Genomic DNA, 22,126 nt, shown 5'->3' with positions numbered 1-22,126 from the left:
TTTCTCGACCTGTTCTGCCATTATCGACGAAATCTCGGCCTATCTGCACAGTCCATCAACTGGGGTCCTTTGAACCTTGGTCTCCTGCTGAACAAAGATCATTTACAAAAGTTTCTAGAGGCAAAGGGGATGATGATAATGGATGTTTGTGAGGTTCACGAGACACTTAAAAAGAGTCTTTTGATGAACAGACCCCAACAGGTAATATGCAAATTCAGCTTTAAAAATCTCAGTATCCATGTCCTTTCGCAAAATGAGTCTCTCAGAAAGCGATTGTTACCTTTGGTAGAAATGGAGCTCAAAGATGAAGTACATAACAAACCCAAAACCCAAAGTTCTTCCACATATGAACATGTGAGGAATATTGTGAGTGAAATAATCAATGTAAGTGCAGAGGAACTAGATCATGACTCCAATCTGTGTGCTTTGGGGATTGACTCGATGTTAGCAATGACTCTGCAGAACAAGATTTTCCAGGAGACAGGCGTAAATATACCTTTGGTTGTAATACTGGACCCAAACAGTACACTTACCAGTTTGGTAACTAATGTGTCAAAGAGTGAATAATTAGTTGCTATTCTATTACTACTGATGCCATTTTAACTAAACAGTTACATTTGTCTAACTTGTTAAATAAACCCCAGGCAGTGTTTTCAAAGATAATTGGAGCTAATTAGCTAAAATTAATATTTACCCAGCTTCTAAACAAACCCTAAATTCCATTTCATTTTACTTTTCTACATTTATTGTATTGGTTGTATGTATAGATTTTAAATGATGCTAAAGTCCATTAATTTGGGTTCCAGGGGAGTAAATGTCGTGCATACATTGCTAACATCCTGCTAATGCACGCTATTTTGTTATCTAATGGTTTAGTACAGTACATCCTGTCTCCATGGCACATGTGTCTGAATAAATGCTGCAACAGACTTTACAACACATCTTACAGTACATTTGTGTATAAAGCCTTGCTCACATATACACAGGTATTTTGGTAAATATAGGCTTTTCTTTATGTTTTGGCCTTTTGTCCACATGTAAATGGCATTTTAGGTCACTGAGAACTGAGCTTTCAAAACCCTCCTTTCAGAAACTCTGCTTAAGTGTGGACAAGGAAAATTAAGATTTTGTCTTCTTGCGTTTTTATGCCCCATTTTTGGACGTCACACTTTGTGCTGTGTTATTCTTCGCAAGCTTCCGGTTTGCTGATTAACTTTGGCCTAGTACTGACAGTATATGACACGGTTTTTTGTTTTATGTGGACGGACATGTTTAAACATAAAAGTGGCAAAATCCCCATTTTAAAAATACTTTTGAACATGTAGACGTAGTTAAGAAGCAGCTAGTTGTGTTTATCATAAGTGAGCACTCTTAGATAGCTTCTGTTAAAACTCTTCTGCTGCTTGTTTGCTTGAAACCAAAATATAATAAAAATAATGACAAAACAAAACATAATAATTCTTTATCCCATGAGTATTACAGTCACCTTATAAGCGCTCTGTACAAGACTTGCTATGAGAACCTCGACTATTTCTTGTGATTACAAATTTCTTTAATTTGTTTCAGATCATAATTTAATTACTTTTTAATTACTTATTTTATTTTACTTTTTTAATTTGTATTTTCGAGAAATTAATAATCCTCCTTTGAAAACATTGCTTCATTATTTGGTGTTGTGTAGTAAAAGCTTGACGAAGTTTGTGTCTAGTACTCTAAAACTGTTATGTCATAGCTCCATTGTAATAATTTAAGTCTGCATAGCATTGATTATGAAGCAAGTTACACAAGTTATGCCTATGATCTATGATGTATGTACATAAATACATTAAAAAACAAAATGAGCTTAAATCTCTTTTAATTCAACTTTGAAACGTAGGGTATTTGTGTCTAAGTGTACAAAATAGATGACTTTTGCCATTGAAAGCTTTACATATTAAAATGACTATGGAAATGGTTCATGTATTATGTACCTCTTTAAAAAAAAATAAAAAAAGAAGAAGAAAACAATGTTATCAAGTTTGATTTTTCTGTGTCAAAAAAGAAAGAATTATAATAAAGACATGATACATCATGATAGCTTAGGTGAAACCTTTTCATATTTTAAAACTAAAGTGCAGTGGATATTAAATTACTCTATGATATTTTTTATTTTATTTTATCACATATTCATCTCTCTGGGACCAAATTGACCTTCCCATACGATATGATAATTTTGTGCTCAGCAGAAGGTTCAGAAATCATGTGTGCCGCCAAATGATCATTCATTGGACATGCCAGCTTTTTTCCATTAGTGTCATAAAGTTGATAAACACTCAGAATTAATCAGTTAACAGTGATAAGCACTGATAGTAGATAGTAGAAGGAGAGAACCCAGTAGCAATAATTGGTCTTGCTACAGATGCAGCAAGACCAATTGTAAAGATAAAAACATTTATTTCAATTTTAAAAAATAATACAAGATAAGGCACTTACTTTACATAATTTAGCAGTAAATGCATTTATACAGACTTACATGTTTAGTTGCAATCCGCTTTTTTTCTGTACCATATTGGTGAGTAAAACAGTGACATAAATATCCTTTGAAAACTTCCAGTTAGTACAATACATGCCATTTGTTTAAAAAAAACGCATTATAATGACAAAAAAAAGAAATCAACCAAAATCTAAAAATGAGTTCCAAAAAGGATGCAAAGTTCTGTAAACAAGTAGCATTAATATCAGAACTTTCTTTTATTGCAATGGCCGTTTTATTTATCTATTTTTTTAACTGAATCTCAGTGGAAAAAATTGATTGAATCCATTATTGTAGTGTTCTGACGGTTGATGGCTGATTGTATTCATAAAGTAAATATCTCCATTTGAGTTTTTCACAATCTGGTAGAGACTTCAGCTTCATCTGGTAGAGACTCTGGGTTCTCACTGACACTTTCGCCTTCAGCTACTTCACTCAGTAGAGCTGCCATTGTTGCAATAGTTGCACTGGGATCCAACAGTATCACCAAAGGCACATTCACACCTCTCCCCTGGAAGATCAAATTCTGCAGAGTCATAGCCTGCATAGAGTCAATGCCTAAGAATGAAAGTGGTAAATCATCTTTCAGCTCACTCTTCTCCATGCCAATAGTCTCACTAAGTAGAGAAACAACATAGTCCTTTGGAGAGACGGAGACAGCTTGTTTAGTTTCAGAGTAAGTCTCTCTAGATTTTTGGAAGGCTGCCTCAACTAATGCAGAAAGGCGCATAGTCAAGGCTTTATTTTGGGAGAGGATATTGTATCTGATGTTTCTGAAGTGAAACCTGCAAACAGCTTGCTGGGGTCGGTTGAGCACAAGGCATTGCTCCAAGCATTGATAAATCTCAGCCACATCTAAAATCATTATTCCCTTTGCCTCCAGAAAACGCTGGAAATGTTCTTTGTTCAAGAGCAGACCAAGGTTCAGAGCTCCCCAGTTGATAGACTGTGCAGGCAAGCTGAGTTTGCGCCTGTATTGACAGAACAGATCGAGAAATGTATTGGCTGCTGTGTAGTTTGTTTGCGATGCGTTTCCCAGGAAAGCGGAGATGGAGGAGTAACATACAAAGTAATCCAACGGACAGTGCTTTGTTGCATAGTGCAAATTCAGGACACCGTTTATTTTTGGCCTGAAAACCTTCTCGTACAGAGATCTGTTAAGGGTCTCAATCAGTCCATCATGCAAGACTACTGCACTGTGAAACACACCTCTGATCGGAAAACCAGGGAACTTCTTGCCAATGACATTGATGACTTTGTGCATATTCTCATAAACAGATATGTCACACTCCATGCTGGTGATGCTGTTTCCACACTGTTTCTCCACATTGTTGATTTCCTGCTGTACTTCTGGTGTGGGCTTGCTTCTGGAGAGAATGACAATGTACTCACCACCTCTTTGTGAGATGAACTTAACAGTCTCAAAGCCCAGACCAGAAAGACCACCTGCCACTACATACACAGACCTCTTTCGAAAAAGCCGTTTTTTTGTTGGGAGAAGTGGAATCTCAGACAGTGTGCTGCCAACATCATTTTCTAGAGCTACGACAGCCAATTTCTTGGAGCTGAAATATGAGTCTGGTTTTGCTGAATCAATGCTTTTTCGTTCAGATTTTGCACTCTGAAAGGTAAAGCTTTCAAGAGCCAATTTCCCCATTCAAGGTTTAAGGACTTAAGCCAGTTATAAAGGTATGGCCTGTGTGTGCTCAGGAATCCCTTTTGGAAAATGACTGGCATCTGAGTTATCTGTACATGAACACCTTCCTTTGCACTTTGGAACACTTCCTCAACGACTAGATCCTGCTTCGGAGATACACATACGATTACAACATGTTGTAACCCTGGAAAGTTGCAAATTTGAGCAGTTAGGGATTCATCAAATGGAGGCAGAATGACAACTGCACCCAACTGACTGGCACCTACAAAAGTCCCATTGCACTGCGTTTCAACATTCACATTCCAGCCTGATTTGCAAGCGCTAAATGCCAAGACTTTCAATAGTGCAGAATCAGGCACAGAGCATATGATTGTTATATTACGCTTGGCTCCGAGCAAGGCTCGATGAAGGATTTCCCATGCTAGCACAAAGTAGGAAACACAAGGTGTTTTTCTGAGGACTGGGAACCTTTTGGTGCTGTAGCACACTTCCTGTGGTACTCTGATCTTACTTGCTGCCACCACAGGATAACAGGAAGCAACATGTTCTCCCACTTTGAATTTCCTTACATCTTTTCCAACTGCAATGACAGTACCGCTGAAGTCAAGAGCGAGCAGCTTGTGTTTCTGAGATGAGTGCTTGTTCCAATACAGTGTTTTGCCGAATTTTAGATTTGAAGTGCTGACTGGGAAATAGTCTGATGAGTGAACACATATCTTACTGGGCTGGATTTCAATGAATGTATCACTGATCGGCTCAGCCTCCTCGTCAGAGCGAATGGCACTCAGTTTCGTAATTTCATGAGGATCAGCTGTCAGAAAAACACAAGGTTCAGACACTGTAGATGTATAAGTGCCAACATCATTGTCAGTCATTTCTAGTGGGGTGCGCACAATGGAAGGTTTCAAGACCTGTCCATCTTTTACCACCAGTTCTGGGTGCTTGCTGCATGGGTATGACCTTAGGACATCAGACAGAGCTGCAATGTCCTCAGGAGAGATCCTGCTCACATCAATCAGCTGAAAAGAAAGATCTGGTATCTCAGCAGAGAACGATCGTGTCATACCAACAAGAGCAAAACCTGGACTTACGTGGTCTACTGTGATGTCAGATGAACGGTAGGTTATGGCTCTAATTGATTTGGGGAAGTGAATTCGCTTTAGCTCAACAACTATTTGGCGGAAAATCTCACAGCAGTCAGCTAGACTCTGCAGGATGATTTCAGCTGGCCGTGATGTGAAGTCTTCATTGCCCCACAAAAATAAGACCTCATCAAAGTTTTCTCTAATATCTGTGATTTTAAGACTTGCCAAAAGAGAAGGGAAACCATTGCCCAAGATGTCCTTTGCATATGTGATGGGAATGTAAGTAGATGCTGAGTCCAAATATTTCTTTAGACCATCAGCAATCCCTAAAGTATCACAGAACACCAACGCCTTTGGAGGAGGAGTAGCAATGTGATCATTTGGGACAACATTGAAGGCATTGTGGTAGAAGTACTCATCTACCACACGAGAACGACTGTCTAGGTACTTGATTATGACATTTTTGACCTCAACCAACACTCTGCCTTCCTTGTCTGCAAAGCACCCACAAACCCCAAGGTGATCAGTGCCCACATCAGTTGCTCTCAGATAAATAGTCATCTCATTTTGCAAAGGTTCAAAGACTGTAAGACTTCCTATTTTGGCAGGAAATCCTGGGCTGCCAGCAAAGATGTGCTCTACTGTAACTGGGAGAAGCTGCATCAGATAATCCAGCAAGACAGGATGAATGCAGTAGTCATGCAAATGAGGCTGAAGTTCTTCTGGAACTGAGACTTTTGCAAAAGCCTCTTTCAGATCATCTCCATAGTGTACATCATTCTTATTCTGGAAGATGTCTCCATACTGAAAGTCTCCTTGAAAGAGATACCCATAAAACTCCTGAAAGCTCACTACAGATGTGCATCGTTTGTTGATGGAGCTTAGTGAAATGCGCTGCTCCTCAATCAGCCTCTCTTTCTTTGAAACCACAGTGCCTGATGCATAAACTACAGATGAGGAGAGAACGGTGAATCTGGTTTCCCTCTCTGTTTGTTCTAGTTGCACTTTCATTTCAGGTGGATTCTGTGTTAAAACAAATGGTCTGTGAAAATTGACACTGAGCTGCAGTGAACTGAGAGGTACTTTTGGTTTAGCACTGGCCATGCACGCAGCTAAACCCAGCTCAGCATAGAAAGCACCAGGGATGATGGGTACATCATTATGCTTGTGCTCTTTCAAGTAGAAAGAAGAGTCGGACTTTAGATCACAAGTGAAAATGTTGCTTTCACTTCCCGTCTGACACAGCACAGGATGATTGCTTGCTGTGTTATTCTGTGCTGCCCCAATGATAACATCCCTGTCTGAGCAGTCGAATTGATATTTAGGAAAAGGCAGAGGTACTGTCTCATAGCCTTTATAGAAGGTGTTCCAATCTACTTGAACGCCGAGTTCAAACAGTTTAGAGACAACAGACATGACTGATTCTTGATCTCTTTCTGGCTGCACAGAGGCAAGGACAGCCGTGTCATTTCCCAGAGATTCCATTATGTTTCTCTGCAGTGCCCTTCTTGGACCTATCTCAACAAACACAGTGTGCTTCTTTCCTCTAGTTGCTGACTGTACTGCCTGCTCAAAAGCAACCGGCTCACGAATGTTTCTAGCCCAGTATTCACCTGTGCAGAAATCTCCCTGCTGGACTTCCTTCCCTGTCACTGTTGAGAACAACTCTGTGTCAAGATCATTCTCCTGAAAGAGACCAATTTTTTCCACAATTTCTGGTAGAATTGGGTCCATCATGTGGCTGTGATAAGCAGTAGGGACATCCAGCACACGAAGGAACAGATTCTGACTATTGGCTGAGGTGCTTAGCTCCTTATGGAAGCGCTCAATTGCGTCTGCCTCACCTGAAAGGGTGCAGGACTGTGGGCTGTTATATGCAGCAAGGCCAATTTTACCAGAGTAAGGAGGGAGCAGTGAAGATACCTCTGATACAGCCATGTTGCTGATCACGAGCATCTTTCCCCCGGTGACATTTCTCTGGAGAGTGCTGCGGAAATATATGACTTTTACTGCATCCTCCAGAGACAAGAGACCAGAGCAGTGAGCGGCTGCCACTTCACCAACAGAGTGTCCAAGAATTGCATCAGCTTTGACTCCCCAGTGCCTGAGCAAGGTAGTAATCCCAACCTGAATAGCAAAGAGGAGGGGTTGGACAACGTCTGGGTTTCTGAAGTCGCTGCTCTCAAATTCGCTCTCAAGAGTATCCAGTATGTCCAGAGGACTCAGCTTTTGGAAAAGGTCCTTAATTTCTTTGATCTTTTCTCTGAATATAGGCTCGTTTTTTAGTAGCTGCATGCACATACCATGGTAGGTGACACCATTTCCACAGAAGACAAACACTAACCTTGGATCTGAGAAGGCAACACTGATATTTTTGCCAACAGTAGCAATTAGCTTCTCTTTTAGATTAACTACAGAAGACACTGTGATGGCTTTTCTGTATTTATGTTTTTGGTGGGTTCTTCTGCAAGCTGATGTGTAGAGCAAAGAATCTAGATCAAACCGGTTTTCTGCCTGTAGCTGACTGATGGTATCTTCCATCATCATGTTAAGTGATTTTGAAGAATTTGCAGATATGACAAAATACTTGACTTGCTTCTCATCATGCCTTTGCTTAGAATATGACTGGATGTGCTGTGTGACAATGGCGTGTGCATTTGTTCCCCCAAAACCAAAGTTGTTAACTCCTGCAACTCTTGCACTAGAGCATTCCCATTTTTCTGGTTCCTTAGGAATTTTAATGTTTAGTGCTGTGGTATCTACACTGGAAGCCTTATCAGTGTAGAACACCGAAGGAACAATGGTCTCATGCTTCATCATCAGGAGAACCTTAATGAGTCCAGCGACTCCAGCAGCAGATTCTGTGTGTCCAATATTGCTCTTTACAGAGCCAATCCAGAGTGTCTTTGAACCGGAAGGTCTAGATTTAGCAATGACGTTGGAAATGCTTCTTGCCTCTGTTGGGTCTCCAGCTGGGGTTCCAGTCCCATGTGCCTCTATGTACTGGACATTTGCAAGGTCAGACTCTGAATAGATTCTGCGGAAAAGCTCTTCTTGTTGTGTCATGGATGGTTTGGTGATTGGAGTGACAGAGCGACCATCTTGGTTTACAGCAGTTTTGCTGATTATACCCCAGATATGGTCATGGTCTTGAAGAGCCTGTCAAGCAACAAAAAGATCAAAATGAAACATGAATAAAAGTGTGTATTGATAAAGAACATCTTATACCAGAGTCAAACATATTACATGCCATATTTGAACTTTAGCTTATAGTTATAAATATATAAACTAGATTGCACTGATGTGAGTTACTCAGCTGAAGGATAAATACTGCAGAGATTTCCACTTTGTCTTAAATCAAACGGAATGTTCTATATTTTGCGTAAAGGTATGCACTATGGAGCCACTTGTACAGCTACAGAAAATACATTTGAAAATATCCTCTGTTCAAGCTGGTTAATTAGAACTAAACTAAGTGTGCAAAAATGGAAATGAAATGCTAAACCAATCTGTTGGAGACAATTTTTATAGACTAGGCGAGCAGGTCAATCACGTTTGATGGAAAGTGTACAGTTGGTCACTGCAGTTATTTGCAATTGATCACTGAATATGAAAAAAAGTTAAAGGGAGTCATTGTTGTGTTTTTAGCTCATCCTCCCGAAGGACCAACAGGTCTATGAGATGGCCAGGTGTTCATCGCCCATCTGTCGGTCCCTCCATAATTCACGAGGTTTGCAACTCCCCCTAGAATATTGCTCAGATTTTAGCTAAACTAGATTAACTGTAGTCAAAGGAGCTTGCAAGGAAAGCGTCTGGACTTCTTTAAGTTACTTGAAGACGTTTCACCTCTCATCCGAGAAGCTTCTTCAGTTCTAAGGTCAAATGGTTCACAATGAACTCACCCGAAACTCTGGCTGATTGGGACCCACACCCAGTTTCACACCTTGGCTCAGGCGATTAGAGGATCATCAGGGGGTCCTTTTGTCCCTCTGTGGGGGGATACTCCCACTAGGTTTATATCTGGGACTCTCCACCATTTGACCTTAGAACTGAAGAAGCTTCTCGGATGAGAGGTGAAACGTCTTCAAGTAACTTAAAGAAGTCCAGACGCTTTCCTTGCAAGCTCCTTTGACTACGATGACTTGGATGACTGAGAACCTTCACAGATAGATTAACTGTAATGAATATGACAGTTTGTGATCCTGCTGTACTTCTCAGTGGATTTTAATTATCATTAGTTTGTGCAACAGAGCCATTAGTTTGTACAAGAAAACTGATAACTTCCTTTCTGTACTTCATGTATTATAGTAATCTATGAATTGTGATGGATCATCAACTGGTTGAGCTACTACATTGCCAACATCCGGGTTTTGCACTTTGGCAAACTGTCCATTTAATGTTTAAATTCCTGAAGTATTTGACATTTTTCTTATAATTAATCTGCATATGCTGACCTTTTTCAGTGGTTTTAGGAGAACTACTCCGCATCCGTCCCCTCTGCCGTATCCATCTGCTCTACTGGAAAAAGGTTTGCTGGTTCCATCAGGTGAGATCATCTTGGCTTTGCTCAGCGCAACAAAAACTCTTGGCTCAAGGATGCAGTTGACCCCTCCACAGACAGCCATTTCACAATCCCCTGATAAGATAAAACACACCATATCATCCCAACTAATTAAACGCCGCTTTCTAAATAAATACGATACTACAGAATGATTTCCTCTATTGCTAATTAACCTGAAGTTATCTATGCTGGACAGACCTTGTTTTATTGATTGAGAGGCAAGATGAAGAGCCACAAGGGATGAAGAACAGGCAGAGTCTAAGGACAGCGAAGGTCCGGTGAAGTTAAAGACATAGGAGACTCTGTTTGCTGCAATACTCATGGAAAGTCCTGTGCCAGTCCAGTGGTTGATCACACTTGGGTGCACATGTGCAGCTCTTGTTTCATAACCTCTGTTCATTATTCCTACAGAGATACATAAAACACAGGGGTCATGCACTTATCATTTTAACATTATTCATTTGAATGTATGTAAATTTTGATGGTAATTCTGGTATAAAAAGTAGCTTTGTTTTGGATCAAGCACCCATTATTGTAACACAAAACAATAAAAACACAAGTAAGCTTTTAGTACCTTACCAAAAAACACTCCTGTTCTGGTCCCACTGGCTTTTTCCATTGGAATTCCAGCATTTTCTAAAGCCCTGTAGACACACTGAAGGAGCTGTTTTTGCTGAGGATCCATTTGTTCCACTTCACTGTCACTGATGCCGAAAAACCTGTGGTCGAATTCATTAAACCTGAAAATACCAAAAAAATAACAAGGTCAGATTCAGGGAATAGGATGTTCTAATTACTGTTTAAATTCTTCCTTCTTAGATTACTTCTCATACATGTGTTGCATTTACAGTGTAATGCATGTACAGACTCTAAAGCTGTAAAGCTGTTTCTATTGCACAAACCTATAATCAGTTTCCATTTTTGGTTTGTCCACAATTTCTGTGCAATACTCCACCAAAAGAAAGGAAACTAATGCAAATGAAAGGCAGATTTGCTTAAATCCAAAGAGCTAAAGACAAAACACTGCAGTTTGGTAAAACACAATGAAAGAAAAAAAAAAAAGTACATTCTCTTTCTATTCGGAAGTTTTACATACTGGACATGACAAATATAATTTGGTCCAGGTCACAAAGATAGGTCAATACAACCTAAAGTGAATTAAAACACATGACATATTACACCATGCTTTTATTTATTAAAACAAACAAACAAACTAAGCCAAAATGCAGAAGCGATGTGTGAAAAACTTTGAAAAACTAAGTAGATCTTCACTATTCCCATAGAAATTAACTGGTTAACTAGCAGCCAAGCCCTGTAAATCAAGCACCTCACACTTGTTGATCAGTTATGTTTTGGTGGTTTGTTAGTCTGGAGTATTCGGGTTTGTGATAACACAATGTCAGAGAGGTAAGACAGCAATGACTAGTGGTAATTATTATAGGCAAGTGGATAACTTTCAAGACAGTTTTTCATTGTCCCAGGAGTGGAAGACCCAGCAAATTTACCTCAAGGTCAGCCTGTGAAATGCAATCTTAGACTCTGCAGGCCTCAGTTAGAACATTAAATGTTCAAGTTCAGACATTTATGGCGTGTTTGAAAAGGTTTACCAGCCTCTTCTCTCTAAAAAGAACATTTCAGCACTGCTTAGGTTTGCAAAGTTGCATCTGGACAAACCACAGGACTCGTTTGGACAGATGAGACCAAAGTGGAGATGTTTGGCCATAACACACAGTAAACACATATCAGGACGGTGGTTTGGACTTGTTTTATAGTCACAGGATCTGAGAACCTTGTAGTCATTAAGTCAACCACAAACTCTTCTGTTTACCGAAGTATTCTAGAGTCAAATGTGCAGCAATCTGTCTAACAGCTAAAGCTTGGCCCAATTTGAGTCATGCAAAAGGAAAATGATCCCAGTAGTTCTACAACAGAACGGCTAAAATGAAAATAATCAAGGTGTTTGAATGCCTCAAAGTCCAGACCTCAAACAGACTGAAATGATGTGTTGAGACCTGCAAACCTCAATAAACTGAAACAACATTGCAAAGATGAGTTGGCCAAAATTCCTCCACAGTGAAGTGCCTGCCTGATAAAGTCATGCAGAAAACTTTAAGTTATTGCTGCTAAAGTTGATTCTATAAGCTACTGAATCATGGGGTGTCCTCAGGTTTTCACACACTGCTTCTGCATTTTGGCTCAATTTGAATTAAACCCATAATGACACAGCGTAATATGTCACGTTTTGTAGTTCATCTGAGGTTGTACTTGCCCAAATTTAAGACCTGATAGAACTGGATGATTTTTATTACATCCTGATATGTAAAACCTCAAAACTTTTTTCTTAACACAACTGTATCCATCAGCACTGTGTCTCATTTTACTGCCTTAATGATCATGTGCTACATTTATGACCGAAGGTGACTGAGCACTAAATTGCTTATATTTTATGATTAACATATGAGACAGTTGTTCTTTGTCAGCATTCAACAAGCAGTTCAGTGAGTTCACTGTAAGTGGGTTATCTTGTTATTTGTATTTCACAGTTATATACAGCGAATAGGTGATGTTCAGTCTGTGACATCACCAGCAATGTATATACTACACACTAAGTCCATTAGGTCATCTTCCATCCAGGTGGATTACAGCACAACTGATATTTTATTATCATTCCCCGAAAGTTCTATTATGAGCACTTATGCTTCATGAATTGGTCTCCCAGGTTGAAAACGTTTTTGTGGAGTTTGACTGTAAGATCCCAAGGAATCTGATTGAGAACATTCAGCAGGAAAGGCCTAAACCGAGTGAATTCTGCAGTTTTCCAGCAGGAACAACACCACCTGAATCAACTGGCAGATTTGCCTCCCTGCACAGAGGTAGGTTAAAGTAATCTAAAATGATGCCTAAAGTTAAGAAATGAACTGCTTTTCATAATTTTTGCAGTCACTCTGAAATGGCCCTATGTTTGAAAAAAACGCAGGGTTGTTGTTATCTAATATAACATGGACTTGATAAGAAAAACCTTCAGTGACAGTTAATGGGTTAAATTGAACCATGCATCATAAATTATTTCACGAGTATTAATAGGACATCTAGACATATGTAAACAGACTCATTTCCATGGAACATTGTGCTAACTGATGGAGGTTTATCATGTTAAGAGGCCATATTTGAGTAGTCCAGTGTTTGGAGCACTTGTTTTATTTTCAAAAGGGGAAAAAACGAAACCGTCTTTGGAAAAACGTCAAAATAGTACGTCTCTGTTTTAATACAAATTAGGAGCAGCAGTGTGATTTCATAAATCAACACTTCATGAAGTGTGAAATTGCCAAACAAAAGTTTATATGACTGTATTGATAGGCGCACATTTGTGAAACAGATAAGCAGATCTAAAGGAGATAAGGGGCCATACCCGTCAATGAGAGCAGCCTTGGCTGTGCGGGATTTACCCGGCTTGTTGTCATCAGGATCATACCAGCTGCTTAAGTCAAATCTCTCTTTGGGAATTGGCACAGAGCAGTTTCTCCCGTTCACCAGAACCTTCCAGAAATTGTCAAGCCCCTCTCCTTTTTTGGGGAGAAAATACATATAAAACACTTTTTAAACTTTATGTAACTATAGTGAAAGATTTTTCACTGTTCCTAATATACTATTTGGGGAATGGTACAGTTTTTGCCTCTGTATACCACCATTTGTGTCTTTTTAAGAATCTACTAGATTAAGCCTAGCAATGCCTCCTTCACCTCAGGAACAAATCTTTTGGGTGTTCCAGTGGACAGCTATCAAGTTTTTTGTAACAACCTGTCAAATTACTTTTGAGCCTCTGAAAATGACTGCAGTTCCTAAACAATTCATCTAATACTTTTGTCGAACCCCTTTAATCAAAGCTGAAAGTCTGCACTTTCATAATCTTGACTGATTTCAAATCCACTGTGGTGGTTCACAGGTGCAAAAACACAAAAATGTCCATGTCGAAATACTTCTGGATCTGACTATACACCATGTGACGCACAACAATCAAATTAGGTAGTAAAATAATAACAGACAGACAGAAACATCTTAAAGTGTCCTCACCGCCTGGAAAATTGCATCCAATTCCCACCACTGCAATGCTGTCTTCAGTTTCTTCCATTGTGACAGAAAATCACTGAAAAATAAATAAATTAAAAAAACAGAAATCTTCAGCATGCAATCGCCATGGCAGCAGATCAGAAAAAAGTAGAGCGAGTTATTGAGTGAAACAGTGTAGTTAGTCCAGTTTAGTCATGCATCACTGTATCCTTACATCCATCCCGTTGGCAGTTTCCCTCACTGATGGTATCACTGCTGGACTTGCCGTTCTTATAGCCAGCTTCTTTTCTTTATCAAACATTAATGATTCATGCTGTACGTGGCCATGGAGATGAAGGACTTCAGTGCACACATTTATGGTGCCTCGCAAATGATTAGACCACGTTTAATGGGCAAGTCGATATGTTCTATAATAGCATGGCCCTATCACAGTTTCAGTTTAACTAATTATCATGTTTAAAATCCTGGAAACATCTGGAAATGGTTAAAAAAAAGACATTTTACACTAACTCATATTGTTAATTAATAAGACAAGTAAGTAATAAGTAAGCCATAAGTGTTATCAATATTACAATGTGCATATCACAGTGATTGTACATAACTATATTTCTAAGGTAACTTTTGACCTGAAATAGTTTCTAATAATACCACAGAACAAATAGCTTACTTATTAGGAGGATGTTTATTAAATGCTGCATGTTAAAGTTCCTCTAATTACTCAAAATGATCACAGTTGACCTAATTATAAATGAATAAAAATACAAATTTATGGTTGACTTTTGAAATTTAAAATATGAAGTTAAATGTTGAGCAGCATAAGATTCTTTAAAACAATGAATAATTATTTATTTTTTCTCACAAGGGTTTGGTCTATGAATTGAATTTTTAAGCAACATAAGGAACAATAGACTGGTTTTCCTGCTTAGTGTTATGATCTTATTACCATTATCAAGAAACCACAGCCCCACAGAATTACAAGGTAGAATTGCAACCAACAAGCATTGTCTTTATTACCCTCCTGTCAATAGAAAATTGTATTTGTTTAGTCAGTATAAGCTCTTTATGATACAAGTTTGTTTGTGATAGAATGCTGCATGATGATCTTTTCATTGCTCAGAACTGATTGTTCTTTATGAAACGTGTTCTGATATTTGTATCTGAATCTTTCTACAGCGATAGTAAGAAGTTGAACAAGCAGTTCTGACCTTGCACACACACACACACACACACACACACACAATCACATACGCACATGCTGATGTCACTGAACGAACGTATTAATTCCTGTTGTATAAATAAAGAAGGCAGACGGTGACAGAACACAAGTCCGTGAGTGTCTCAAAACTGTCAATGCATGTCATCATAAAGTTGTCATCTTGTTTTTGTCAGAAAAAAAAGGAGAACAATTATTGATTAATGAAATGAACACTCATTTTTGGAGAAAAACATTTATTATCACACAAAACAAGACATGAAAGAATAACAGCCACAATGATTTAAATATAGTTTACTGAAAGGAAAATTTTTTTTTTTTTTAAACAAACTTTTTGTTTAGTTTATAACCACGTATCACCATTAAACTTTAAGTGTTATCATGAAGGCCTCAGACACTAAACAGGTTGCTGTAAATTTTATGGCAACTTACTGGCAGATGGATGCAAGTATTAAGCTGTAAAAGGATTCGCAGGAACTGTGTTTGTAAGCACTTTTTACATCCTGCTGAAACAGCATTTTCTATAAATTTGCTGTGACGGGATTTTACAGTAATTTGCATTTACAGTAGTTACTGGAAATATATTTTTATGTTGTGTGTTTATGTATCTAAAGCGAAGTAACTGTAACTTTTATTTACAGTAATTTTCCATAATTTCATTTACAGTAAACTTACTGTAAAGAATATGACAGAAACCACTGTGTCTAGATACCAATTATAATCATCAATATTAAATCAACGTGCATGACACAAGACCTGTTTATTGTAAAAAACTAGACTATAAATTTAAAGCTGCAGCAGGAAACATCACATTTGTAGGACTTGCACTTGCGTTTCCCACATAGCCCCAGTCAGGATTTACAGCAGAAACCTTCTTGCTGTGAGGCGACAGTACGAACCAGAGCTACTGCGCAGCCCTAGTTCAGATCTGTGTGAGGGTACCCCATTTCCTCATGTGCACCATGTATCAAGAGGTGAAGCTGTTAAACTGCTTGAAGATTCCCCAATGAGCCTTTAAAGACCTGCAGATGCACCACTCTCCTTTAGACTGTGGCTTATAGAGGGGATATTTTCCATATGGTCATACTCATTTTGAACTGTGAACCATGTGAAGTTGCTCCAGTGAAGTCCAAGTATAAAAATATAGAGTTGACTTCACAGGTTTTCTTCACCTGTTCATAAGCCCTACACTTTTCTCTCTCTCAGATCCCCACCAGCTGCTGTCAGTTTTATTTCAAGTGTCCTTTGATAATGTTAGGTTCAATATTGAGGAGGGATACAAGAGGTAATCAACTTTCATAATAACAACACTGATCCGGCCGGGTGGAGTCAAATGATGATTTTTAATGACACGCGTGGAGGGACCACCGCTGTACGCAGACAGCGCTGACCCCCAACCACCAAAGCATAGGCAGGTGTTTTATACCTTCAGGGCTTAAATTTAATGACATCCCTTCACGTCAAAGAGATACAGTTCGTACATAGGTTTCAAAACCACAATGATGTTTAAAAATAACATTGTCTCCGTCTCCACAGCAGATGCTTCCTGTCAGCCTTCTGACCCACACCCTGACTTGCAGGGTGTGGGTCTGGAACATCAGACCCACACCCTGCAAGAAACTGTTCCTCTTTTTGCAGAGACAATTTTGCAGTTGCCAGCAAACATGACGAACCTCTCACCTATAAATGAGTCTATCTACTGTGTGAGTGTGTGTGTGTGTGTGTCAGCATGAAATGCACTCAGTTTCAGCACATACACATTTAAGATTATAACAAGCATTCAAACGCATTTAAGATTATAGATTCAACTCAACAGTTTAAAGTGGTTATCACTGCACCTGTAATAAAGGCTAATTGGGTACCAATATGTTTAAACATCTGAATACAATATCAATACTGCAGATTGTATTATTAATGCAATGGTAATGAGGATGATGATTAACAATAACAGCAAAATATATCTCTAATCCTCACAATAACTTGGCCTCTTGAACCCTGTTCTGGCAGTGAGTCACAGTTTAAGCCCATTTATCCATTTGTTATCTGTTTAGTTCAGGTCTGCAGCGTTTCCCGAGTTTTTGCTTTGTCCGCCTTCTCTTAGCATTTTTCCCCTGACCTGTTTGGCCCTACTATCAGATATTTTCTTGCTTTTGTTTATTTGATGTGACATTACTTATTACTAAGTAAATAAGCCAGATTTAGCCCTACAGGCCGATTTTCATCCATTACTCTTGAAGAAAATTAACCTATGCCATTAACTTTTTTGCACAGTTTAAAGTTTTTTAAATCACTGTTTCTATTATTACTTGAGGGCGCTTAATGTTTAAAGATGATGAAAACCTGATGAAGGGGATGCAGTTACTTTATACCTGATGAATGCCTGTTGATGTTGTCCATGGGCAACAAACCTGTGAGACATCATTTATGGATTAATGAGGCCGTAAAAAATTAGGTGATATTGATCCAGTTGACTAATAAAACTGGCGATAACACAATTAACCTGAACATTTTTTGCTCTCCATGAGTCAGTTTAATGTCAGAAAGTAAAAAGAAAGGTTTTTGTAAAAAATGTAAACAAGACTGCAACCTATTATGAATTATCATGCAGATATTATCCAATTAATTACACACCTTGTATTAAACATTGATAAACCAAATATTTAAGCTTCTTTTAATTTTTTATAAATCAGTACAGAGCAGAAATAGCCAAACAACAGTTAATGACGGGTGAATTGTAATCTAGGTATGTGGGTAACTAGAAAACCTTGACCTGCACCTCACTTGAAATGTAACTTCACATTGCATCGATGTAGCCTGCATGGGTAATACAGCGTCGTCCATTTGTGCCCTCTGGATCTATGTAGTCAAGGGCACTACATAGATCCAGATTTCTTTTAAACTGTTATTGTGAGAGATAACAACAACAGTAATAACATGTTAAAGTGACTAAGCTACCAGGCAAGGAAGTTATTGAAACAAAAAAATATCTTCACTAGAGTGACTTTCTAAACCTCAGGAGGGAAAAATGATCAGATAGCAAGGTTGATAAACTGTACTCTTTGATTTTAACCAATGGCCTATCTGCCTCTTCAAATATATTGCATCAGTGTCTAATATTAGAAGACAATCAATATAACTGTCACGGTCCTGGGTCGGTGACCCAGTGTTTTGTATCTGGTTAATTTGTGTTTCTTGATTGTTTGTTATTCATGGTTGTCACTGTTAGTATTTATGTTTCTGTCCTAGTATTTCCGGAGTTCTAGTTCTTAAGGTTTGTTATTTGGCTTCCCTGTGTTGTGTGTTGTCTACTCTGTGCCCTCCTGTCCCATGCTTTCTCTGTTCCACCTGTTTGCAATATTGAGCAGCCATAAATAAAGCCTTACCTTTTGTTCAAAACATTTTCCTGCAGCTTTACTGTTCTGCAGTAATAAAAATGTTGGTCTTGAAAGGAGTGTTGTGTTTAGACTGTAAAACGGTACCATACAAAAGTTATTACAGATTTTTTGTTTCATTAGAGTGGCCTACTAAACCTTGGTAGGGAAAAATGTTCTGATAGCAGGGTCGATAAACTGTACTGTTTTTTTTTTGTTTGTTTTTTTAACCAAAGCCCTATCTACTTCTTTAAACATATTATTGCTTCAGTGTCTAATTATAGAAGCCAATCAATATAACTACTATATATGGAAATGTCAGGGTTAAACACTAGGGGTGCAACGATACTCGCATCGATATTGAACCGTTCGATACAGTGCTTTCGGTTCGGTACGCATATGTATCGAACAATACAAAATTTTAAATTTATTTTATCAACTTTCCTTCTGGCGATGTTGTCTGTGTTGAGCGCTCAGTGGATCTGCGCTCGACAGTGCAGCCTAGGCGGAGTACTCGAACGCAGATTCACTGACCGCAGGGCAAGCTAGCGAGACAGAAGTTAAGCTCGTTACAACATGGCAAATTGAACCTCCCCCACCCTCATTCAGATGTGGCCTTTGGAACTATTTTGGTTTTCATGTGAAATATGACCCTGAAGGTAAGCGCGTCATGGACAAAAGTAAAATATTATGACGGATGTGTCACGCAATGGTCAATTACATGGGTGGGAACTAGTGCGTTAGCGCAGTTAGCTCGTTAACGTGTTGACGCCGTCCAGCCCCACGCACGGGGCGATCCGCGGCAAATCTCGTTAACGGAGATTTGCCATGTTGTGGCGTTAACGTCATTTCAACGAGATTAACGCTGACAGCACTAGTGGGAACACAACGAATATGACTGCACATTTACTCCGACATCATCCTAGTGCAAAGACAAGTAGAAGCAGACAAAAACAACAAGCACGCATGCTACAAACTTTACATGAGTCATTTAGACAGCCGTTAGCACATGATTCTCCTTATGGGGACCTGATATGTTTAATATGCTGCTGAGAATATAGCCCAGAAGAAGCGTATAGTATAGCTTTTATTTTGGTAAGAGCCATTTCTCTGTAATAAACTCTCTTTTCCAAAGATGAGTGATTTCTCTATCAGATAGATTTTTTTTTTATTACTTTGTTTCAGCAACATTAAATTTAAAAACTGTACTTTTGAGTTAAAATATATATTTATAATTTTAATAAATGACAAATTAAAAATACATGAACATTTTTTGTATCGAAAAAAAAAATCGAACCATGACACCAAAGTATTGAACCGAACTGTGAATTTTGTGTATTGTTGCACCCCTATTAAACACACACGATGAGGAAAATGAATTTTGAAGTGAGTGTGGCTAAAAGGAAGTGAAAATGCAGTACACTGTAATGTCAAATCTCTTATCTGGAAGTTGACCTTTTACGCCATGTCTGTCTTTCATATCGAAAGCATGTGTTAACACTTTGCCGTTCTGCAGTAAAGTCATAAAAATGCTGATTATGAAATAAGTGTTGTTATTTCCAAGGAACAAATAAAATGTCAGAACTTTGCAACGTGCAGAATAAAGTTTTACAGCTGTCTTGTTGAGATAAAAATGAAGTGTTAAAAGATTGGCGTGGCCTACAGAATATACTGCCAGGATTTTATTTTCAGTTCTGAATGTCTCAGTCCCACGTTAAAGAGAGCAAACTGCAGCTCAGCTCCCACAGCTTCTCCGCCACGTTGTCGTCTTTGGCAGCCGCAGAACAGTTAGCAGGAGCACAGTCACTGTAAGCAAGCATGTATCACGTGAGCACTTTGTTCACTTGTGTAACACGAACATTTTATGTTTGTTAACATCTACTGAGCAAGTAACACTCTGCTTGTCAGCCACTGTTGCTTAAAGACTATAAGTCAACATTAACAGTGGCTTCTTTTTCTAAATTTGTACACTAGCAAGCATGAAGAACATCCAATGAATCAAAAGTTTGCCATTAAAATGTTTTAGGAATTTAATATTCAGTTGTAACCAAATAATGTAGAATAATCTACACTTTTTATTTATTTAACAAAATCAAAAAATACAATCCTGCAGTTTTTAAATACTTTCTGTTCTGCATTGCATTTGAATAATTCAGTTTGCTTCCGACTTTCTTTAATGGAGAGAAGCTGTTATTTCATATATTTTGCCTGCAAATTGTGGGTTAGCACTGTTGCCGCACAGCAAGAACGTCCTAAGTTCAATTCCACCATCAGGCTGGGGTCTTTCTGTCTGGAGTTTGCATGTTGTCCCCGTGTTTGCGTGGGTTCTCTCCAGGTACTCCAGCTTCCTCCCACAGTCCAAAGACATGCAGTTGGTGGGGATAGGTTAAATGATCAATCTAAATTGCCACAAAAAACTGCTGAACTCGAGATCTAGTGCGGCAGAATGGACATTTTAATCTTAACAAATGTGTGCTCTCCTTTAAATATTAAACATTATAGTTATAATATCTAATACATTATAATATTTATATCGTAGGTAGTTTGTATACACTCTTTTTCTGTGTACTTATTTGTAATATTTATATAGAGTTGTATATATTATATATATTTTTTGCACCATGACACTGTGTACAAACTTGGCAATAAAAGTGATTCTGATTCTAAAAATTTCATAATGGATACATCTCACCCTGGTCACCTACTTCTTGAACTCTTACCATCTACCATACAGTGCAGTTAGAGAAAGGACAGAAGGACTGAATAGCAGTTTTTTTTTCTCAGAGCTATAAAAAGCATTAAAATGCTACAATGTCCACTTGAATGTGCTCGGTGTAATTAGGGGTTGTGCAATTTGATAGAATAGAGACAGGTTGCGTTTGTATTATTTATCTTACATAGTTTTGGTTTTTTTTTACAGTTTATAGTGTAGTGTTTATAGACTGCTGTTAATGATCTTTACACTCTTGAGATTGCACTTAATTTTGTTGTAAATGTTACTGTAACAATGAGGAAATCCTATTCTATTCTGTGTTCTAGGAGCTGCTTTGCCAGGAGTGTAAAATGAGACTTTGCAGCAGATTTGAATCAAGTATACAAACATGCATACGTTTTCTGCATTGCCAAATGAATTGAAGCACATTCAGGTGACAATATGTGCACAGTTTACACTGCTGTAACGTTGCAGCGTAGCTTCATTTGCGATGTTAGTAATTCACGTCTAAGTTCCACATACGACATGTATTCACCTACCAGGGAATCTATATTGCATTTAAAACATGGTATTAAATGCATTACATTTTTCATTAAAACCTTGAACATAACCTGTTCCCGAACAGCTTATGTCTTCAGCTTAAGTCATCACAGTGATTTGTCCAGGTTAAAAGAGAGACACTTTTGGGACACAGAAAACTCTGACTTTAACTGGACATTTATCTCGCTTCATATTTCACACCTTTAAATAACTGCTTCATGGCAAATATCTTTACTGTTCATCTGATTTAGTTAGAAGTAAGAAGTAGTCTTTACTCTGAGCTCATGAGTTAAACATCATGTTTACCTTTCATTGGTCTAAAACTACTAAGTGTTGAAAGCCACTGTATTAATATGCTACTAGATTATGTGTAACAAGCTGCAATATAATTTCTGTGCGTTACAGC

At 38.4% G+C, this 22,126-nt stretch overlaps 2 protein-coding genes across 4 annotated transcripts in view; both read right to left on the bottom strand.

The window, feature by feature from the left end:
- Positions 1–2,670: 2,670 nt before the first annotated feature.
- Positions 2,671–15,333, bottom strand: LOC146511615 (uncharacterized). The gene is given in 8 exon segments (XM_085173552.1): positions 2,671–4,166; positions 4,169–8,413; positions 9,709–9,890; positions 10,014–10,220; positions 10,395–10,555; positions 13,225–13,378; positions 13,887–13,959; positions 14,098–15,333. Coding segments are annotated over 7 exon segments (6,306 nt in total). The 5' UTR covers positions 13,945–13,959; positions 14,098–15,333; the 3' UTR covers positions 2,671–2,867.
- Positions 15,334–18,700: 3,367 nt separating this feature from the next.
- The window catches only part of rdh12l (retinol dehydrogenase 12, like), a 51,959-nt gene continuing 48,533 nt past the window's right edge, over positions 18,701–22,126 (bottom strand). For all 3 annotated transcript variants that reach the window (XM_085173594.1, XM_085173592.1, XM_085173593.1), the window contains exon 8: positions 18,701–20,273. In XM_085173594.1, coding sequence (XP_085029720.1) covers positions 20,171–20,273 — 103 coding nt within the window. In that variant the 3' untranslated portion in view covers positions 18,701–20,170. The remainder of the gene's footprint in view (positions 20,274–22,126) is intronic.

Source organism: Neolamprologus multifasciatus, chromosome 9, assembly GCF_963576455.1.
Source record: "Neolamprologus multifasciatus chromosome 9, fNeoMul1.2, whole genome shotgun sequence".
In the NCBI taxonomy this organism is placed as follows: Eukaryota; Metazoa; Chordata; class Actinopteri; order Cichliformes; family Cichlidae; genus Neolamprologus; species Neolamprologus multifasciatus.
This window is presented reverse-complemented; position numbering and strand designations above follow the sequence as displayed.